The sequence below is a fragment of the Sprattus sprattus genome, assembly GCF_963457725.1.
Source record: "Sprattus sprattus genome assembly, chromosome: 16".
Lineage (NCBI taxonomy): Eukaryota > Metazoa > Chordata > Actinopteri > Clupeiformes > Clupeidae > Sprattus > Sprattus sprattus.
In genome coordinates, this window is record NC_137914.1 from 17,461,942 (window position 1) to 17,484,715 (window position 22,774).

The 22,774-nt window shown below is 44.4% G+C and overlaps 2 protein-coding genes across 4 annotated transcripts; one reads left to right on the forward strand and one right to left on the reverse strand.

The window, feature by feature from the left end:
- Window positions 1-1,334: 1,334 nt before the first annotated feature.
- Window positions 1,335-4,257, forward strand: htr6 (5-hydroxytryptamine (serotonin) receptor 6; the record flags this gene model as incomplete). Its single annotated transcript, XM_080853819.1, has 3 exons — window positions 1,335-2,273; window positions 3,083-3,217; window positions 3,889-4,257. The coding sequence occupies 3 exons, from the start codon at window positions 1,335-1,337 to the stop codon at window positions 4,255-4,257; spliced, it is 1,443 nt and encodes a 480-aa protein (XP_080709945.1).
- On the reverse strand, window positions 2,142-14,285 carry tmco4 (transmembrane and coiled-coil domains 4). Of its 3 annotated transcripts, XM_080853441.1 has the most exons (16): window positions 14,153-14,285; window positions 13,350-13,470; window positions 12,995-13,169; window positions 12,748-12,775; window positions 12,463-12,592; window positions 11,776-11,873; window positions 11,279-11,422; window positions 10,972-11,091; window positions 10,135-10,299; window positions 9,677-9,813; window positions 8,596-8,680; window positions 8,236-8,353; window positions 7,979-8,096; window positions 5,221-5,779; window positions 4,833-4,917; window positions 2,142-2,280 (listed from the first exon to the last, which is right to left on the reverse strand). In XM_080853441.1, exons 1-15 carry the CDS (start codon window positions 14,196-14,198, stop codon window positions 4,904-4,906), a joined length of 2,058 nt encoding a protein of 685 aa, XP_080709567.1. In that variant the 5' UTR covers window positions 14,199-14,285; the 3' UTR covers window positions 2,142-2,280; window positions 4,833-4,903. The 3 variants fall into 3 exon arrangements, with proteins under 3 accessions (XP_080709567.1, XP_080709566.1, XP_080709565.1); XM_080853440.1 differs by lacking the exons at window positions 2,142-2,280; window positions 4,833-4,917 and having other exon boundaries at window positions 4,954-5,779; window positions 9,677-9,807; XM_080853439.1 differs by lacking the exons at window positions 2,142-2,280; window positions 4,833-4,917 and having other exon boundaries at window positions 4,954-5,779.
- Between the last annotated feature and the right edge of the window lie 8,489 nt (window positions 14,286-22,774).

Here is a 22,774-nt window from a genome sequence, read left to right on the forward strand (position 1 = left end):
AGTGGGATTATGTTTGACATACTTCTTTGAAATGAACTGCTTATTTTTTTGAGTGATACTTCATAAATGTGAAGCTAACATTCTGAGGATTATTTAAATTTTTCATTTTTACTTTCTAAATATAATGATGTTACATCATTACTACACTAACCAAATGCGTACAATTGCACCTCAGTAAGGCACACCACTGAGACTACATGTAAAAAATGTACGAAAAAGTGGGGATGAAGATAAGAGATTTGCACAACTGTGGTTGCAGTTTAATTTAGAATGACTGTGCACACAGAGGTGAATTACTGTGTTAGTTGTGCAAATTAACAACAGTCGTATGCCACAAAAATCTGCTCTTGTTATAATGAAGCATTTGCATTGTAAGTGAATCCACATAAGTATGCATTAAGCGCTGGATGCTCAGACACGCTCCCAGCCCAAAAGCAGGGATCTGATCTTCCAGGCACCCTGAAGTGGCAGACACAGGGATTAGGGGGCCAGAGCAGCCACCAGGAAAGACACGCAAGCCTCCATACCTGTAGAGCACTTGTGGGTACAGGCACTGCACACAATTAGCAGCATACAATGGCATTTTCTCCCAGCGTCGACTCGGCAGGACATCTCTGCTTCGCAAATTTGCGTACACATTTGAAGTGATAAAAAGGAGAGGAAATTGCTACACCAAACAGCCACCCACGGTATCACACTGCTTAATTAAAATGACTTGATTCTTACCCCCTTGTTTCCATTCAGCCTATTTCTCCCTCCCTTCCTCCTTGTATTTCTCTCTCTTCCCTTTTCACTCTCCCTCTCTCTCTCTCTGTCTCTTTCATTCTCTCTCTCACCCTCACTTACTGTAGCCCACCTCTCTCGGTTGCCCTCCCTCAGAGTGTCATCGCGGCACGTTGCTTTGAAATACACTGACAGACACTGAATTGCTCACACTGGTGCTAAGCCATGATGAAGCCTGACTACTAACAGGGAATCCTGCCACTGAGCTTGGCTTTTCTGATTGGGAGCAGAGTGCTCGGGAGAGAGTGATGCCCTTACAGCTCCAGCCTCGCAGAGGGGGAAAGAGACAGGATTACCAGAGCCGCCGAGCTTCACTGTAGCTTTTTTCACCTCCGGCTTTTCAGTGTATCTTCCAACCTGTACAAGGACCTAACATGATTAATTTTTCCTCAACTCCTTGAAGAAAAACCTGCCAGTTTTCTGGGGACAAAAAAAAGAGGAAAATTTGTTCTTTCTTTGTGAGTATTTTTTGCAGTGTTCTAGGAAAATAAGGATGCAATAAAGGCTTTGTGAGAGGAGACAGGAGAAGAGGCAGGCGTGTGTCTGCTGAGATGAGTACCTCCACAGTGCCTCGAGCCGAGGCAGCCTCAGGTGTAGACGGTAACCCTTACAGCAACTTTAACGGCAACGCTGTGGCCGGCGGCGGGGACTGGAGCATCAGTGGCAGTGGTCCATGGCTACTGGCTATCATGCTGTCACTCATCATCCTGATGACGGCGTGCGGCAACATCCTGCTGATCGCGCTCGTCTTTGCACACCGCTCGCTGCGCTGCACCTCCAACTGCTTCCTGGTGTCCCTGTTCCTGTCCGACCTGATGGTGGCGCTAGTGGTCATGCCGCCGGCCATGTTGAACATGCTGTGCGGGGCCTGGGTGCTGTGGGCGGACTTCTGCCCTGTGTGGCTCTGCTTCGACGTCATGTGCTGCAGCGCATCCATCCTCAACCTGTGCGTCATTAGCCTGGACCGCTACCTGCTCATCATCTCGCCGCTGCGCTACAAGCAGCGCATGACACCGCCCCGCGCCCTCCTGCTGGTGGGCGGCGCCTGGGGGCTGGCAGCCCTCACTTCCTTCCTGCCCATCCGGATGGACTGGCACAGCCTGGGCCGTGGGGAGGGCGACCCAGGAGTGGCGCCCGGATTTGGTATTGTGAACGGCACCTTCCCGGACCCGCGCTACCCGCACTCGTACTTCCAGCTCCTTCCCTCGTCCGGGGGCGTAGCGGTGCAGTGCCGACTGCGGGTGACGCTGCCGTTCGCCCTGGTGGCCTCGTGCCTCACCTTCTTCCTGCCCTCCACGGCCATCTGCTTCACCTACTGCCACATCCTGCTGGCGGCTCGGAGGCAGGCCAGGCGCGTGGCCGCACTCTCACATCCCCCGTACCCCCAGCACTCACCGGGGGAGCCGTCACGACCACCTTCCCCCGGACATGCAGCCCCAGATGGGGATGACTACAGCCAGCCGGACCCCCCTGCCTTGCGCCATGCACAGGTGAGAACTGGAATGGGGAGGTAGGAGGCAGGGACAAAGGGAGGATGGTGAATGGAACAGACAAGAAAGAAAGGTGCAGGTGAATTAATTAAACATTTTAGCCAAATGAATATAATGCTGTGAAAAAAAACTATAGAAATAGCGAGCGGGAAAAAGAGAAAGAGCGAATGAGAGCGCGTGTGTGCCTGCCTTGCACTCAAGTTTGGCCTTGCCTCTCTGCTTTCAACCATCTTCACTAGATCAACTGAAGAATCACAATGATCACCAGAGGAAATATATACAACTGGCCTTCAGTCACTGAATAATATGCAGGAAAGTATACAGGCAGAATTGAAAAGGCTTTTTAAATAAATCGCTCTGAATGAAAACCCATCTCTGAGTTGACATGCAGATAAGAAGGTACAAACGGTCAGGGCTTTTTAATTGAAGGAAAAAAGTTTCTCTGCAGTGGAATACAAATAATTGGCTTTACTTCCACAAATAAGGGAGGGGGATGAGAGGTAAGGGAGATTAAGATCTTTTTAAGGTGGAGTGCAGGGCGCACAATGGAAGTCACTGAGGATAGAAGGGGGACCTTGTAATGTATTGCTCTTTGCCAGGGCCACCGCCTGAGCGCGAGACCGATAAATAATCATGGCCGCCTGTTCTGTGGGGTGGGGCTGGGGTAGGGGGACGCTTGGATATATGGCTCTGGGATGAATACAGCCCCGCCGTGGTACTGAAAATCCTCTCTCCCTCATTTCTCTTTCTCTCTTTTCTCTCATTTCTCTCTCTCTCTCTCTCTCTCTCTCTCTCTCTCTGGGTCCCAGCTGTCGGTGAACAGCGAGCGGAGGCTGGCACATCGGCAAGGCCGGAGGGCATTGAAGGCCAGTCTGACCCTGGGCGTCCTGCTGGGGCTTTACTTTAGCACATTGCTACCTTTCTTCATCACCAACATGGCCCAGGTAAGTTGGTCGCTTTGACATGTATTAACACACAGGTCCCTGTGTCTCAACCTGCTTGATGCTTTGTGATAGTATGTCCTTGCTGATCCATCATCCTTTCTACAAGCCTATTTATTATGTTGTTGTATGCGGGAGAGGGAGAGGGAGAACAACACCATTGGGTGAAAATCCTGTTTTGCTAGGACATCCTTCATCTAGTCTTCGTGTCTGTTTGTTTCTTCATTAGTACGTGCAAAGTGATCCAGACGGGGACGAATAAACATTAGGAATGAATAGGGACCTATTTAATTCTATAATTACACCCACCCCCTCACCCATTTTCAACGATCCAGTCATATTAGCTTCCATCTGCGTCCCTCTCACAACCGCATCTCTCCACCCTTTCTCTCTTTCGCAGTCAATGTGCCGTGTGAATGGCGCGTTAACCCTCCCCCCTTCTTATTCGTTGCATCTCTCCTTCTTTCTATCATCCATCTCCCTCCCTCATCCCTCCTGTGAACACATTATCTTCTAGCCTTGTCCTCATGTTTTACATCTTGCTACCTTGTGTTTGTATGTGCAAGTGTGCCCGTGTGTGTGTTTGTGGAAAATTAATAAGCTCCACACACTCTTGACCTTTACCAACCCTCACCCATTCCCCCCTCCTGCTCTTCATCATCTTCTTCCCTCAGGCCGTGTGCGAGTGCGTCCCGGCCACCCTCTTCGACGCCATCACATGGCTTGGCTACTGCAACAGCACCATAAACCCCATCATCTACCCGCTGTTCATGCGCGACTTCAAGCGCGCCCTAGGCCGCCTGCTGCCCTGTTGCTTGTCGTCGGCTGGCCGCTCGCCCCGCCGGCCCTCGCCCGCCCTGTCGCTCTCGCTGCGCAACTCGGGCGAGCCTACGCTGCCCTCCGATCCAGCCTCTCTCAGTTCCGAACGGCCCCAGCCCGAGCCTCCGGCAACTGCCACTGACGCCGTCAACCTGCTGGACGCCGAGCAGGCCCGCATCGAGCTGCCCCTACTGTTACCCAACCAGGTGGACACGCTGGACTGAGGAGGGAGGGGGGAGGATAGACAGCTGGAGTGGTGAAGTACAGAGAGATAAGAAGTAAAGGGAGGGAGAGAAGCCCCTCGACTCCCTATGATTGACTGGGATAAGCAATGCATGTGGGGAGTGATAACTGGGGGGTGTCTGATGGAGGAGAGAAGCTAGGATGGACAGGGACGTGAGAGGGGGGAGGCTGAGGACACACAGAGGGGTTTTGTTTGTTGAGGGGGTGGTGTGATGAGGCGTTCAGTTGGCATGGCATTCTCACACCAAGACATGATGGGTGGAGGCTAAAGATGGGATTCTTTTAACAGATCTGCTGCCGTACTGTCATTACTATAACAACTGTTACACACAAACATGCGCAACGATACACACGCAAACACAAACGCAAGCACACACCCACACGCACACACACACACGAAAACACACACACATACACCAACACAAACACACACACTCGCACACACACGAAAATACACACACAAACACACACACACACACACACACACACAGGCACACACACGCTCAAGTCAGAAGAGGGAATATAAACAGCCTGGAACCAGGATGACAGCACTTACCAGTGTTCACAAAAGGGCAGCTCAGTTGTGGTCTGACAATCTGTAATTACCACTGGCAACGTGACTCCTGTCTACACTGGTCCTCCTATGGCACACACCAGAACATAATACTGTCTTTAATACTGACTGTCTTTAATAACACTCTTCACATCACATGGCACGGACTTTTAGCTCCACATATAGTTACAGTACTGGTGACAAAGATTTTTACACATAAATAAATACAATTACGACAAAACGCCCTTGGATGTTTCCTTAAATTAATGGATATTGTCATTTAAAGTCTTCGCTGTGTGATCCGTCATTTGGTGATGATTGGAATGGGTGGGCACAGCCAATGAGTTCAGGGCAACAGGCCTGGTAGGTTTTCCATTAAGCATTTTGTCACCTAACATGTGTTGAGTTTGTGATTGGTCTCCCTCATTGGTGTGTGAGTGTTCAGTGGTCCAGTTTGTGGTGTTCCAGTCCCAAGAGTCTTCTGCAGTCTCCCCTTCACTGGGCAAGTTCTCAACTTCACATTGGGTGTCCTGGGTAACGGTGTCCTCTGTTGGACAAAGTAAAGGGTCATGGTCGTCCCCTTCAGGACAGGGCAGGGTCTCGCCGTCCTGGTCATTGAGGGAGTCCAGCAGGTCGGAGATGTCTGGTATGTCCCAGCCGTTCTCCGTCGCCTCACTCAATTCCTCAGTGACTGACGCCGGCGTTGCCATCGCCCTCTGCTCCTGGCATTGGTCGGGGGTGACGGTGCTGCCCAAGCCTTCCTGAGACTCCTTAGGGCCCTCTCCATCCACTGTCTTAGAACAGGTCTCGCTGGCACCAGGAACCCCTGAGGTCATGCCAAAGATCAGCTGCTGCGCCCCCGCCACACTGCCTGCCCCCTCACGCGTGGGCACCCCTACCGCCACCAGGATGGTCTCCATCTGACGCATGTAGTCCAAATGACCATTCACCTAGGAAGGAGAGAAGAACACACAGAGGCAGAAATCAGAGTACAATTTACTCTTCCTTTAATGTTTGTCCTCCGGGTTTTGTCTTTTTCTAATGATGCAATTTAAGCCTGCCACAACTAAATTGAGCTTAAATTACCTTACTTACGGTGTAACACGGGAATGATCTCAGTGCATTTCATAGTGGAAGCGCACTTAGTGAGGACAATTTGTCATCTGGGTGCAGATCAAGGTCCCCTCGCCACATTTTCTGCCAATAAAGCCTAATGGAGTCCTTTGTTTTCTGCTGGGGGAGTCACATGACCCGTCTTTCCATGTGCGAGCCAATGAGCAGGGTGGAGTGGCCAAGCGGGGGGGTGTGAAATGCAGCTGAGAACAGCAGCGCTGTGAACGGCAGATGCCAGGCCCGCCCGCTCTGTGCGTTCTTAATTCTTTGTGGAATTCAGAATAAATTATCTTCCCTGAAAAAGTGTAGCTCTGTTTACTGGTAACTGATTAACTGCCGTTTTTTGGTAATATACAGATAACATTAAACACGTGTGTGTGTGCGTGTGTGTGTGTGTGTGTGTGTGATGTTCACAATCATTTTAAACTGACAAAGTGCCAAGGATCCAGGATGACTGGACAGTGAGGCACAATCAGTTATAGCTGAAATTATATTAGTATGCGGTGCTTATCAGCAGTTGCCAATGCAGAGGCACTTCACTTAGTCAAGCCATTCACAACAGAACACCTGAACTTGCACTCACAGACAAAGAACACTATGAAAATGCGTTGACCTACAGGAAAAAAGCAAGGACATAAAACGGCTATTGGAGTGTACTCTTGCACTGATGTTTGCCTTGAAACGCCAGGCATTGAAAGCCTTTACAAATGTTATGTAAAATAAGGCTGCAGTCGTTTCTGGTAAGCTACAGATAAAATGGTTATTTAGACTTGATTCAATCGTATCAATCATATGACACCAGACCATATCACATGTGCAGGTAGTGAGGCTGATGTGAAGGTGCATCATTACAAATTCTATTTAATTAATTCTGATTAAATAAAAAATTATGGGAATAGCCCTACCAATGAATCACTATTGGGTTAAGGAAATAGTTTTCCAACAAAATCATCAAGACTGATTTTTATATTGGTGCATCACTACATTTCAAAAATGATTATGATTACATGGATCACACAAGGTTTAGCTGTATATACAGAGGGGGAAATAAGTATTTGACCCCCTGCCGATTTCAAAAGTTTGGCCATTTGCAAAGAAAGGCGTAATCTATAATTGTAATGGTAGGTCTATTTTATGATGATCATCGGTAACGCACGAGGGGATATATTGCATGGAGCCCCAGACCGAGAGCGATTGACAGTTGTTTGGTGTTGCTTCCATTTGCGAATAATCGTACCAATAGTTGTCTGTTTCTCACCAAGCTGCTTGCCGATGGTTTTGTAGCCCATTCCAGCCTTGTGCAGGTCTAAAATCTTATCTCTGACGTCCTTGGACAACTATTTAGTCTTGCCCATGGTGGTGAGGTTGAAGGTGTGAAGTATGATTCTTTGGACAGGTTTCTTTTATACACGTCACCAGTTGAGATCAGGTGTACCATGTTAGACCTAATGAGGACTTATCTGTGTGCTTCTCACAACTGGTCTGTGGGAGCCAGAATTCTTGCTGTTTGGCAGGGGTTCAATTACTTATTTTCCGCGATCAAATGCAAATCAATTCATAACTGTAATAAAATGTAGTTTTCTGAACCTTTTTGGTGATATTCTCTCTCTCACTGTTAAAATAGATCTACCATTACAATTATAGATCACGCATTTCTTTGCAAGTGGCCAAACAATCTAAATCGGCAGAAATCGGCAGGGGGTCAAATACCTTTTTTGTATGTGGAATGGAGGGAAAAAAAAAAAAATTACCCCAACTGGACAAACCTAAAATGCAACGCATAATATGGTCAGTCCTTCCCTTCCACACTCTTCCGTGAGAAAACTGACTGCCAGACTAGGCTATTACTACTGAGCCTGAAGCACTTGTTTAAGCCATCATTCTCACATGGTTGATGCTTTGGAGAGCCAGCGTCCCCTCAGAAAATGAAACAATCAAAACAGCAAAACAACACCGGCTCAACCATTTTTTACAAGTCTGTGAGGAATTGAAAGCCCTGTGCCTCACGGCAATGGTGATGACATGCACTCACTCACCACGGAGGACAGATCCACATTGATGATACGCGGATCCCTCAGGCTGATGGGCTGAAGGCCGGCCACTGACAGCTGGACAGACGAGCTCCGGTAGAGGAATCCAAGAAGCCAGTCTCCCCTGCCGGGAAGAAATCAGACAAGGAGATAGACAACCCGAGCTTGCAAACCCAAACACTCCGCCTTTCCCCATTCACACACCCTCCTTTCTCTCTCTCTCTCTCCCTCTCTCTCTCTTACTCTCCCTCTCGTTCTCTCACCTGCTGTATCCGTTCACAATCTTGCCGGCTACAACCCTGGACAGCCGTTCCCACGCCTTGTCCGATCCGTCCACCGGAGCCCCGAGAAGCACCACGTCCTCCACGACACCTTCGCTGCCTGTGAGATTAATAAGAGTTTAATTCCCACTTTCTTCTTTACTTGCGAAAAGGTGAGGGCCTCATTTGCCTGCCTACATACTGCACGCACAGAAAGGCGGGCAGACCGTGAATAAGGGGAAGAGAGGGAGGGAAGGAGGTAGAGAGGGAGAGGTTTGGATGGGGAAAAATAATTTTCTTTTGTACGAATTTGTCTTCAGTTCTTTTACTCTACTTTCTTTTTGTGAGTCCAGACCTACGTACCTTGGTCATTTGCCAGCTCCTGCAAACAAAAGTAGATGACTCTGGCGCCAAGGCTGAATCCAATCAAGCTGACAGGTCGCTTCCCCTTGATGGAGAGAGGGCGAAAGGAATAAAACAGAGATGCCATTTTAAAAGATCTCAGCCATTAACACACATTTGAACGATTATTATCATAATTATTCATTCACAGCAGTGGGAAGATGTGCACGCAGCTCAAACAACTGAACCAATGAATACACAGTAGGAAAAAGAAAAGCATGTGAAGATGTCAGCATTTGAATGGTGACACATTTTTTTTTCTTCTTTGCCATTTTGGCAGATGACCCGCAGTGATAATAACAGTTGCCACTGCATGCAGCTCCCACTGACAGGGCTTTTATTAGGCAAGACTGCACATCAGAAACATGCACCAGTTGGAACAACTTGACTATGGGAATGAATTCAAACAAACAGTCAGGAAGCCCAAATCCACAATGTTAAATTTGCTGCTTGTGAGTAACTGCAGGCTGAGCTACCCTCTGAACTTCAGTGGAGTTTGCCAGCAGCAGCCACAGCTAAGCTTGTGGGCGGAGGGTGCCGTTGCAAGTTTGGTGAAAGTGTGATGTTACAAATGGGAATTTGTGCAGCACAGCAGGGGTAGTGGGTAGGCTGGCATCAAGCCTGTGTCTAGTCTGTGTCTAAGACTGGGCATTTGTGGGGTGCGCTGTGGGCTGTATTGAATCAGGGGAGGGAGAGTCTGGGCATCTGTCGGCCCTTCACCGTGCTCCCCAAACACCACCCCACCTTATCACTGGCGAGCCCTTGTCCTTCGTGGCTGCTCCGTAAAGTCCTGAGAGGAATCAGAATAGATTGTGTGACCTCCTACGTGCTATGCTCCCATGACAACCATCAAAAAAATAGGAAGGCCAGAGTCCGAACAGACGTGAGCTCGTCCACACCAGTCTTATTTGGCGTGAGAACCGTGGTGTAGAGGCAAGGCAGATTGTTAAGGGTGGGGGGACAGACAGCTGTAGCTAAACTGAAAAAATACAAAACATAAAGTTGGTAATCATGAGTGTGTTATTGAAGCACAGCGGTTTACCTGGTGCCTGCTCCTGAGCACCTGAGCCAGGTGTTTCCCCACTTCGGCAGAGCGACTCAAGCACACGCTCCACGGGTTGTCAATCACACTCGCCACAGCCAGCAGCGATGCCGGCCAGCACAGCGCAGTCACTATTCCTACACCGATGCCACACAACACACACACACACACACACACACACACACACAGACACACACACAGACACACAGACAAGAGAAAAAAACTACAGGATATCACTCAGTGCACTCCTAACAAGGTATGGAGACAAAAGAAGCATAAGACGCCGAGATGAGATGTTCCACCGCATTATGAGATGGGTAAAATCAAGGTGACGCCTCAAGTGCTAGCAACCAAAGTGCTTGCCTGCTGGCATTACATAATTGTTATTCTTTAACCACACTCGCTTAGCCTCGCTTCCATGACAACCCATGAGGCACCATGTCGGCAGCTGAACCTACCTGAGAGCACCGTGTATTTGAGAGCCTCCTGCGCCACCATGCTGACCAGGCCATCCACGATGGTGCTCAGGGCCGAGCCCAGGTCTCGCAAGAAGCGAGACTCCCAATTCAGGCAGTACTGCTCCCCACACGCCCCCAGACTACACCAGGGGGCCTGGAACGAGCCTGGTGTACACAGAGACATTAATCAGCTATCGCAATTTAGGATGCAGAGGCTGGGTTTAGGTTGATCTACCATTGTTAAATATGATCCACTTACATACATACACACATACATTATATATAATAAAAAGCCCAGCCCTTCTGTTTACTTTTTGAAATGACTAACATGGTATAAGGTATGGTTCTTTATATATGGAATACACCATAAAGTCCACCTATAATGGAGATGTCTCACTGGACATAAATCTTAAATTACAGTTTTATGAATATAAAACATCTGCATAGCATGAACAAAACAATACAAAATATATTTCAAGAACTAGCAAAGGTGCCAGCTCCATGGTGGCTGTGGAGCTAAAGCACGGGTGAAACAAAGAAACTCAAAGACAGCGTATGCTTACTGGACTAAAATCCTCTACTAAAATGAGTGTGAATACTCCTAATGCACCAATAAAGACTGTACGACTGCTGTTGCCACCTCACAGGCATCTGCTGTTGTTTAGAGTAACCTTCAAAATAAGGTTTCCGCACTTGAAGCAATTTATGCGTCTGGGTGTCCTTTCCCAGATGGGGATGCGCGAGCGCCTCTGCCCCTCATGAATACTCTATGCTAATTAACGGCCATGTAAACATCTGCTCATCCTTGCTCCTGGAGTTCGTCAAATGGCCACTGACTGTATTTTCCACTGCAAAGCCATCCGGTCACAGCCACAGTCAGGTGGAGGTGCTTCCCAGAGCTCAGCGGCAGGAACTCAAACTCCTCGATGGCGCCGACGCGCTTATTCATTTTGTAGCCTGAAAACCACAACAAATAACATCAACAATATAGACACATAAACATGGCCATATGACTGAGCATGTGCTGATGCTGTGGAGAGTGATAGACAGAGGCTGAGAAGTGGCTCTGGGTTGGGGGGGAGGGGGGGTTTTAAGATGATAGGGGACTAAAGAGAGAGGAGGAACCAATCTCAGGTGAGCTTACCAGTTAGTCCTGCGCCTGCTGCGCCAAACAGGGACGCCATGATGGCGATGCCCGTGGCTGAGCCCAGCACAGCCGCCCCGCCGGCACCCAGCACGGCCCCGGCTCCTGCTGCCACTAGGGGCGCCGCCAGCCCACCCGTCACACCTCAAGGACACACACACACAGACGGCAATTTAATTTCATCCAGTAAATGCTTTTATCCAAACAGAAATAATACTGCAAGGGAGGTACACATGTTATCAGTACACAAGCTCCCTGGTAACAGCTAAACATCCTTGAACAGTCACACGTATACACAGAAGCATGTGGACAAGATCTGACGTATGCACCACATACACAAGCTGTGACGCAACAATGAAACCAAGTATACAAAATATGAGCTTTTAGCTGAGCAGTTTTTACAGTATAAAAGGCCAATAAGGCTGTTATGAATCCTTTAATCTTAAGTGTGCAATGGAAACAGTAGTGATAAAGGCGTGTGTGAAACTAAGGCTCACCAATCACAGTGCCTCCTCCAACCGTAGCTAGACCAATCAGCAAGTACCGACGCAATTTACGCCCTCTCTCTTTCTTCTGTCGCCTTGAAGATTCTTCCCTGTCAAAAAAATAAACAAGAGACGGGGGAGGAGAACAGGAGCTGATGAAATGGCTGCAGACACTAGAGAAAGGCTTTCATTAAAGAATAACACAAGCACTCAATTAGGTTTCTTGAAACACGCAAAGAGGCACATAACAGCCCTAGACCACTGATACTTACAGCTGTGGCAAATCCTCGTGGAAAGCAACAAAATCACAAACAACCAGAATTGAATGAATATGAAACACCCGCAACTGAAACACAGCTACAAACGGAGATAAACATATACTGTGTGAATTAAGTCAAATCGAACAGTTATCACAAAAAACCTACTCTATCGAAATTCTAACAAACCATCACCATTCATGCAAGCACACTGAAAATACTAGTAGTTTCATGTTGTTAGATGTATGGAATGGGCTGGCTCCACACTGGGGTAGCTCTGAGGCACTACAGCAGACACACATGAAACGAACACCAGTGCTGTTTGAGGAGATTACATGTTCTGTCTGAAGATTTCATAGTGAGTGAAAACAATAAACATCATAAAACACACATATATTGAACCTGAATCCCCTCTCCTCGCCCTGTCTTTGCCCTCACTCACTCGCTTTCTTCTCCACTCTCCCTCAGTCGTTCTCCTAAGGTCTCCTCAAAGTCCTCCAGCTGCTGAGGGGAGACGCGGAGCAGGCAGCTTACGTGGCGGATCAGAACCCGAGACCTGGCATCATACTGACCTGAATGTGGAAAAAATACAAGCACTTATTGCATCAGGTAAAAACACTTACATACCCCCTTTCAAAACAATCACAAATTATTGAAGGCCTTAAAATAAGTTAATAAAAGGTATAAAATAGGTACTATTTTCACATTGACTTTGCATTTCGCTTACCATCTTTAACAGAAAACAACACCAGGTCCTGTGGATGATTGAAGAAGTTGATATGCAATTGATGAAAAACACATGATCAAACAACTGATTATTGGCTTTTTATTTAAATGCACTTATTTAGCTTTCATTCAAAGCCACTAACTACAGTATATACATACATAAATACATATATAAATACACATCATTCTAATAACAGTACTAAAGATGTGAGATCTTCCACTTGTCTGTGCTTTGGGGTCTGGGTAACCTGAGTGATGGGTGCAGCTCCAGCGCTCAGCAGCGGCTCTGCCTGCAGAATGGAGAGGAAGGTGTCAACCCCCTCAAATCCCAGGCCAGCCAGAAAGGCCCCCATGACCGGCATGACGGACTCGTCAAGGCCCAGCCAGCCCACCAAGCTTTCCAGAAACTTCTCCCGGAAGCTCCTGAGGACGCAAAACGCCACAAGCCACAACCTCACTGATCACACCCTCAAACATGACCCGGTAACCCCAAAGCCTAGGCAGGCCTGTTTAACAAGTCTAACATGACCATGCAATGCAGGTGTCTCTGGTGAAAAGGGCTTGAACCGTGTTTAGTGTGTAGCAGCAAGCAAAACTATTTACCTCTGATGGGGTCCAGAAAACAAATGGCCGAGGGACACTCCGCAGAGGCCAGCATACGCAAATCGCCCTGGTTCACTAAGCTGCCTGCCAATCACCCCATCTGATCCTGAGATCCCAGGATCTGTCAGAAGAGAGTGACAGCTGGTTGTGACTCATATTGACACAACTTGTGAGATATTGATATAGCTACTGTTCTGGTTGTAAGAGCTGGAAATGTTAGGAACTGCATTTTCAAATGTCAACAACTGAAGATGACATTTTGAACAGTTGAAGTAATGAACTACTTAATGACAGCGCGTCGATTTAAAAGACAAGAAGGGGTTGCAAATACCTCCTACAACTATTTAAAAAGGTCCATGTAGGACTGCATATTGACAAGAACGCATTGGTGAGGTAGCTTATCGCTCTTAGTCTGGTTACTCATTAGCTTGCTATAGCAGGTTACATAAAAGGACACACACTCCATGGCAAACAAGTAACACAATCATCTCGTTCACCGTTGATCTAATGTAGTCCGCTGTAGGGCCCGCGGCCACTGGGAGAGTGACAGCTGGTTTGACTGTTTCTCCAGCTACCGAGCCAAGCAGGTCACAAGTATTACACGACACAATCTATTCCATTTTTAATAATGTCCCAGACCTTCCGGGTTGGAGATATTATTGTGAATAATTACGCTCAGTCATGAATGAAGTCATACACCAACGCATGAAATTTGCAAGGAGCTTCACTGAAGAAAAATCAACTTTCAAGCTTCAACATGCGCATCAACAAGGCCTACCTTGTAAATGCGTAACAAACTATACCTGGTGTTAATTCTTGACCAGTATCTGTCGTCTTGGGTGAATTCATTTTAAGAGAAATGGGCTCGTTGGCTACATCCAGAATTGTTGATGTGTCGCAGCATTGCAATAAGTTAGCCCCTTTGCTAACCGAACTGTAGCGTCAGAGGGGGGAAGTTCAGCAAAAAACTTCGCAACACAGCTTCCTTCCCTCAGCAGCGTTCTGTGAGCAACTATAGTCAAATGAGCTTGAGCAACTTCCGGTTACGATTTTTCAAAATAAAAGCGCCTTATTTACCCCCTGTTTCTTTAACTGTCAGAAATATTAATTTCATAGGAACATCAAAATTGGTTAAAAACGATTCACTGATGTTAAAAAATTATGATTTTCTTCTTTAAATATAAGGAACACTGACTAAACAGGACATTTTGCAATTATTATAGTAAGAAACAGTAAAACACACCACAATCTGCTGATAAAAGGATTATACCTCCATTAAAGTTGGTTGAACATGTTCAGTACACTGTAAAGAAAGGGTAAAATATGTTTAACAGTAATTATTCTGGTCATTCACTGTGAAAGAACACTTGACACACAGATCACAAAGGTGAAAAAGGAGTATCTCCAATGCCAGGGTATTGCCATGTGACACATGTCACACTATGCTGAAGAAACTAAAGATTGTGTCTCAATGAAAGGGGGGTGGAATATGTTCAGGACACTCCAAACATTAAATAAAATGTGTGATGAAGATGTGAATTGCGTCATTGAATGCTCCAGAATACTTTAAACATAGGCGATCACACAGGCGAAAATGCAGTATTTTCGATTGCAGGACCATATGACACATATCACACTATGCTGATGAAACTAAAGATTGTGTCTCAATGAAAGGGGGGTGGAATATGTTCAGGACACTCCAAACATTAAATAAAATGTGCGATGAAGATGTGAATTGCGTCATTGAATGCTCCAGAATACTTTAAACATAGGCCTACACACAGGCGAAAATGCAGTATTTTCAATTGCAGAACCATACGACACATATCACACTATGCTGATGAAACTAGAGATTGTGTCTCAATGAAAGTGGGGTAGAATATGTTCAGGACACACCAAACATTAAATAAAATGTGCGATGAAGATGTGAATTGCGTCATTGAATGCTTCAGAATACTTTAAACATAGGCATACACACAGGCGAAAATGCAGTATTTTCGATTGCAGGACCATATGACACATATCACACTATGCTGATGAAACTAAAGATTGTGTCTCAATGAAAGGGGGTTGGAATATGTTCAGGACACTCCAATCATTAAATAAAATGTGTGATGAAGATGTGAATTGCGTCATTGAATGCTCCAGAATACTTTAAACATAGGCATACACACAGGCGAAAATGCAGTATTTTTAATTACAGGACCATATGACACATATCACACTATGCTGATGAAACTAAAGATTGTGTCTCAATGAAAGGGGGGTGGAATATGTTCAGGACACTCCAAACATTAAATAAAATGTGTGATGAAGATGTGAATTGCGTCATTGAATGCTCCAGAATACTTTAAACATAGGCCTATACACAGGCGAAAATGCAGTATTTTCGATTGCAGGACCATATGACACATATCACACTATGCTGATGAAACTAGAGATTGTGTCTCAATGAAAGTGGGGTGGAATATGTTCAGGACACACCAAACATTAAATAAAATGTGCGATGAAGATGTGAATTGCGTCATTGAATGCTCCAGAATACTTTAAACATATGCATACACACAGGCGAAAATGCAGTATTTTCGATTGCAGGACCATATGACACATATCACACTATGCTGATGAAACTAAAGATTGTGTCTCAATGAAAGGGGGTTGGAATATGTTCAGGACACTCCAAACATTAAATAAAATGTGTGATGAAGATGTGAATTGCGTCATTGAATGCTTCAGAATACTTTAAACATAGGCATACACACAGGCGAAAATGCAGTATTTTCGATTGCAGGACCATATGACACATATCACACTATGCTGATGAAACTAAAGATTGTGTCTCAATGAAAGGGGGGTGGAATATGTTCAGGACACTCCAAACATTAAATAAAATGTGTGATGAAGATGTGAATTGCGTCATTGAATGCTCCAGAATACTTTAAACATAGGCCTATACACAGGCGAAAATGCAGTATTTTCGATTGCAGGACCATATGACACATATCACACTATGCTGATGAAACTAGAGATTGTGTCTCAATGAAAGTGGGGTGGAATATGTTCAGGACACACCAAACATTAAATAAAATGTGCGATGAAGATGTGAATTGCGTCATTGAATGCTCCAGAATACTTTAAACATAGGCATACACACAGGCGAAAATGCAGTATTTTCGATTGCAGGACCATATGACACATATCACACTATGCTGATGAAACTAAAGATTGTGTCTCAATGAAAGGGGGTTGGAATATGTTCAGGACACTCCAAACATTAAATAAAATGTGTGATGAAGATGTGAATTGCGTCATTGAATGCTTCAGAATACTTTAAACATAGGCATACACACAGGCGAAAATGCAGTATTTTCGATTGCAGGACCATATGACACATATCACACTATGCTGATGAAACTAAAGATTGTGTCTCAATGAAAGGGGGGTGGAATATGTTCAGGACACTCCAAACATTAAATAAAATGTGTGATGAAGATGTGAATTGCGTCATTGAATGCTCCAGAATACTTTAAACATAGGCCTACACACAGGCGAAAATGCAGTATTTTTAATTACAGGACCATATGACACATATCACACTATGCTGATGAAACTAAAGATTGTGTCTCAATGAAAGGGGGTTGGAATATGTTCAGGACACTCCAAACATTAAATAAAATGTGTGATGAAGATGTGAATTGCGTCATTGAATGCTCCAGAATACTTTAAACATAGGCCTACACACAGGCGAAAATGCAGTATTTTTAATTACAGGACCATATGACACATATCACACTATGCTGATGAAACTAAAGATTGTGTCTCAATGAAAGGGGGGTGGAATATGTTCAGGACACTCCAAACATTAAATAAAATGTGTGATGAAGATGTGAATTGCGTCATTGAATGCTCCAGAATACTTTAAACATAGGCCTATACACAGGCGAAAATGCAGTATTTTCGATTGCAGGACCATATGACACATATCACACTATGCTGATGAAACTAGAGATTGTGTCTCAATGAAAGGGGGGTGGAATATGTTCAGGACACTCCAAACATTAAATAAAATGTGTGATGAAGATGTGAATTGCGTCATTGAATGCTCCAGAATACTTTAAACATAGGCCTACACACAGGCGAAAATGCAGTATTTTTAATTGCAGGACCATATGACACATATCACACTATGCTGATGAAACTAGAGATTGTGTCTCAATGAAAGGGGGGTGGAATATGTTCAGGATACTCCAAACATTAAATAAAATGTGCGATGAAGATGTGAATTGCGTCATTGAATGCTCCAGAATACTTTAAACATAGGCCTACACACAGGCGAAAATGCAGTATTTTCGATTGCAGGACCATATGACACATATCACACTATGCTGATGAAACTAGAGATTGTGTCTCAATGAAAGTGGGGTGGAATATGTTCAGGATACTCCAAACATTAAATAAAATGTGTGATGAAGATGTGAATTGCGTCATTGAATGCTCCAGAATACTTTAAACATAGGCCTACAAACAGGCGAAAATGCATTACTTTCAATTGCAGGACCATATGACACATTTCACACTATGCTGATGAAACTAGAGATTGTGTCTCAATGAAAGTGGGGTGGAATATGTTCAGGACACTCCAAACATTAAATAAAATGTGTGATGAAGATGTGAATTGCGTCCCTGAATGCTCCAGAATACTTTAAACATAGGCGATCAGACAGGCGAAAATGCACTATCTTTAATGGCAGGGCCATATGACACATATCACACTTTGCTGAAGAAACTAAAGATTGTGTCTCAATAAAAGTGGGGTGGAATATGTTTAGGACACTCCAAACATTAAATAAAATGTGTGAAGTAGTTGAGATTTACATCTCTGAATGCTCCACAAAACTTTAACATAGGCCTACACACAGGCGAAAATGCATTATTTTCAATGGTAGGGCCATACGACACGTTTCATACTTTGCTGATGAAACTAAAGATTGTGTCTCAATAAAAGTGGGGTGGAATATGTTCAGGATACTCCAAACATTAAATAAAATGTGTGATGAAGATGTGAATTGCGTCATTGAATGCTCCAGAATACTTTAAACATAGGCCTACAAACAGGCGAAAATGCATTACTTTCAATTGCAGGACCATATGACACATTTCACACTATGCTGATGAAACTAGAGATTGTGTCTCAATGAAAGTGGGGTGGAATATGTTCAGGACACTCCAAACATTAAATAAAATGTGTGATGAAGATGTGAATTGCGTCCCTGAATGCTCCAGAATACTTTAAACATAGGCGATCAGACAGGCGAAAATGCACTATCTTTAATGGCAGGGCCATATGACACATATCACACTTTGCTGAAGAAACTAAAGATTGTGTCTCAATAAAAGTGGGGTGGAATATGTTTAGGACACTCCAAACATTAAATAAAATGTGTGAAGTAGTTGAGATTTACATCTCTGAATGCTCCACAAAACTTTAACATAGGCCTACACACAGGCGAAAATGCATTATTTTCAATGGTAGGGCCATACGACACGTTTCATACTTTGCTGATGAAACTAAAGATTGTGTCTCAATAAAAGGGGGGTGGAATATGTTCAGGACATTCCAAACATTAAATAAAATGTGTGAAGTAGTTGAGATTTACGTCCCTGAATGCTCCACAATAATTTGCTGATGAAACTAAAGATTGTGAGGAAAGAGGTGTGTAAAGATGTGGACAAGGGGAAAGGTGCTGTGAGAATCATGTTCTTTGATATATCCAGTGCCTTTAACACCATCCAGCCCCTCCGACTGAGAGTGACAAGCTGGTGCAGACTGGTGTGAACTACCACCTGGTATCCTGGATCACTGACTACCTGACGGAGAGGCCACAGTTTATGAGACTGTGCTGTGCAGCACCGGCGCTCCGCAGGGGACTGTGCTCTCACCGCTCCTGTTCACCCTGTACACATCGGACTTCACCTACAACACAGTCATGCCACATCCAGAAGTTCTCTGATGACTATGCTGTTGTGGGATGTATCAGGGATGGACAGGAGGGTGAGTACAGGAGCCTGGTGGACAACTTTATGCAGTGGTGCAGGCACTAAACACCACTAAGACCAAGGAGATGGTGGTGGACTGTAGGAGGTCTCAGCCTCCTCTGCTACCAGTCTCCATCGAGGGGGTCAGTGTGGAGGTGGCTAACACCTACAAATACTTAGGAGTGTATCTGGACAATAAACTGGACTGGTCAGCCAACGCTGATGCAATCTACAAGAAGGGTCAGAGTCGGCTCTGCTTCCTGTGGAGGTTGAGGTCCTTCAATGTCTGCAACAAACTCCTGCGCATGTTTTACCAGCCTGTTGTTGCCAGCGTCCTTTTTTATGCTGTGGTGTGCTAGGGTGGCAGCATAAAGAAGAGGGATGCAGGGCGACTGAACAGGCTGGTGAGGAAGGCGGTAGCTGTTGTTGGCACTGAACTGGACTGCCTCACAACAGTGTCGGAGAGAAGGACCCTGAGTAGGTTGCTGACCATCTTGGACAATGTCCACCAACCACTACACAGTACTCTCAACAGACAGAGGAGCATATTCAGTGGCAGACTCCTGTCAATGTCATTCTCATCGGACAGGCTGAGGAAGTCCTTTGTCATCAGGGCCATTCAGCTTTATAACGCCACGCATAAGGGGAGGAGGAGGGAATTTGTGTATAAGCTACTGGATGACCTAAATTTCCCTCGGGATTAATAAAGTATCCATCTATCTAAACTGTATGGCAGAGGGGAGCGTAATATACTTAATGTTACACCTTTCAAGAACACTGAACATAAAAAGTTTAGAGGGAAAAAAACAGTTCCTCACTTGCAATAGGATAGCACTGCAATGTATTCTCTCTAGTAAAAGAAAGTGTTACATCCAATTTTCCCAGCTATTTATTGGCCCTATGAAAGACCGAAAGGTCAAAGACGTAGTGTGAAGCTACTTAGAACAATTTGGAGATGTAATAGGGGTGATATACAACAGTTAGTGAAGAGTATACATATACTCAAAAAGAAAATAACACTAAGATTGATTTAACCACCACACATCAGGTATATAATCTGAGGCTGGTCAAAAGAAGACATGGAACCACTATTAATCCATAATTTCCTCTTGAATTTCAACAGAGACTTCATAATAGGTATAATTAGGCATAATTTGACTACATTGGACCTATACTGAATCCAAAATAGGAGAATATAAAAAATATAAGCCTACACTGTTAATACAAATAGCACCAATACAAATATAGACAGTTTGAGAGGGTGCATGTCTGCAGAAGATATGATTTAAAGTGAAGTAAAACCTGTGCTTTCATGATGTAGTCCTGGTTATTAAAGGTTAGTTTTTTTTTTCAATCTTAGGCCTGCCTAGTCAATGGTATCTTATAACCATTTTAAAGTAACTTCTAAACAGCACCAAATATGTATACTATATGCATTGTAATCCTGTTTTGCTCTTATAATGCAAGTGCACTGATCAAATACATTATTTTTAATATAGTTTTCAGCTACAAGTATCCTGTACGTTTAAAAGTAATTTAATATATCTCACCTTGATTTAAAACAAGTTAATATAATGCACAGATAACACAATACTATTATAAACAATGATCTAGCAAGTAGTCAGACTCAGACTTTATACTGACAATTAGTCTACAATAGCTTTCAAACACGCTTTCAACTATTTTTCCGATAATTACGACAAATGCAACAAAAACTCGTTCCATAAAAAAGGTTTTTATATAACCCAGTCGATTTACAGGGCTGTTTGTTGTAAAAACCTTTCATTTGATACAAAAAACGTATTTTACTTCCTCGTTTCCTTTTACTTCCTGGGGTTATTGTGGGTTATCGTTGCTGAAAGAACGGAACTCCTTCCCTCCCTCGAACTTCAAGTCCCACCCCTTCTTTGTTGATATTTGGCCGCTATTTGGCGGCAGGCATATAGTTGCAAATACTTAACAAATAAAACTTCATATTTTTCAGTTTTTAAGAAGTTCCAGCATTACCGTCCTCACATTATCGTCGTTTTTTTTTTCTTATTAGAACAGAAATACCTTTTATTTAATATAAGCATGTACCAATAACGGCCACTAGGTGTTAGTACAATTCTTTCTATGAAAAGGCACGATGTGCTCGTGACCTCTTGCTTATTTATATCTGGAGACTTCAAAAGCACTTTGACTGTACATAGCCTTTGTGCAATGTAGGCTACGTTTCCCCACAGAAACAATTACGACAGGCACAAATGTAGCATAAACGAATTGTTATTTATTTGGATAAAATGTCAACTAACTAGTATTAGCAACTCATCTCAAACAAACATTAGTTGACTAATAGCTTTAGGAATAATGTTAGTTGACATTAAAAGATTTTACGCGAATTTAAAATGTTTCCTGTCAGGATTTCTTCTTCCAATGGTCAAAATGCGCATTAAAGATTTGGATGGAAACCCAGTTTATAAGAGCCTACATTTTTATAATCATTTCGATAATATAATTTAAGGCCTTTTTGCCACCATTGGAAACTAATACGTCTTTTTGACATGTTTTACCATTTCTTAAAGGATTATCCTGCCAACATCTAATTCCTCTCTTTGTGGACTCTCATAGCCCTTTTCACCACCCTCTTCTTCCACTCAGTAGCATATTTGGCACCAAGCACAAGTATGGGTTCTTAAGTTTTAGGATAAGCATCCATGTTTGATTAGGCCTTCACCTCATATTTGGGCCCACATTGCCTCCCCAGAGCAATCATAACAGCAATCTTACAGTGGAGCTATGTGTTTATGGGTGTTTTGACATGAAATCCCGATATGATTAAGCAGTCGGACACAGAAGTGCCTGCTCCCTTGGTAGTGTGCTTTTGTCTGAATAAGGAGATGCACATCTGAAGGGTGCTGATGACTCATCCCACTGCAGTGAGATCCCCCCCCCCTGTCTGGATGACGACCTGCCCATGTTATGTATTCATGGAACTGCGAGTGGGAGGACATACTGTATATCTCTTTTGAAATGTACATTTCAAGAAAGGGGAAAAGAAAGAGAGAGAGAAAGACGGAGTGAGAGAAGGAAAAAACACAGAAATCTATGGAAAGAAGGAAAAGACTTTGGAAAGAAAGAAAGACAACCAAAAACAAAGAATGAGGGTAGACATAAAGGGGACAACGGACAGAGACAGACAGTCCCCAGTCATCTAAAAATTATTTCCTCTCGTTTACCTCTGCCCTTTCCCTTTGGCTCTATGTCACTGTAACACCAGTTCCTGCCTGGCACTATCTCCACTCTCACAATACATCTACACCCTGACAGGAGTATGGGAGGCACAGAGGGCGCCTGGAGGGGGATTACATGGGAGACACAGCATACGTTCCTACCGTTAGTACAGTCTG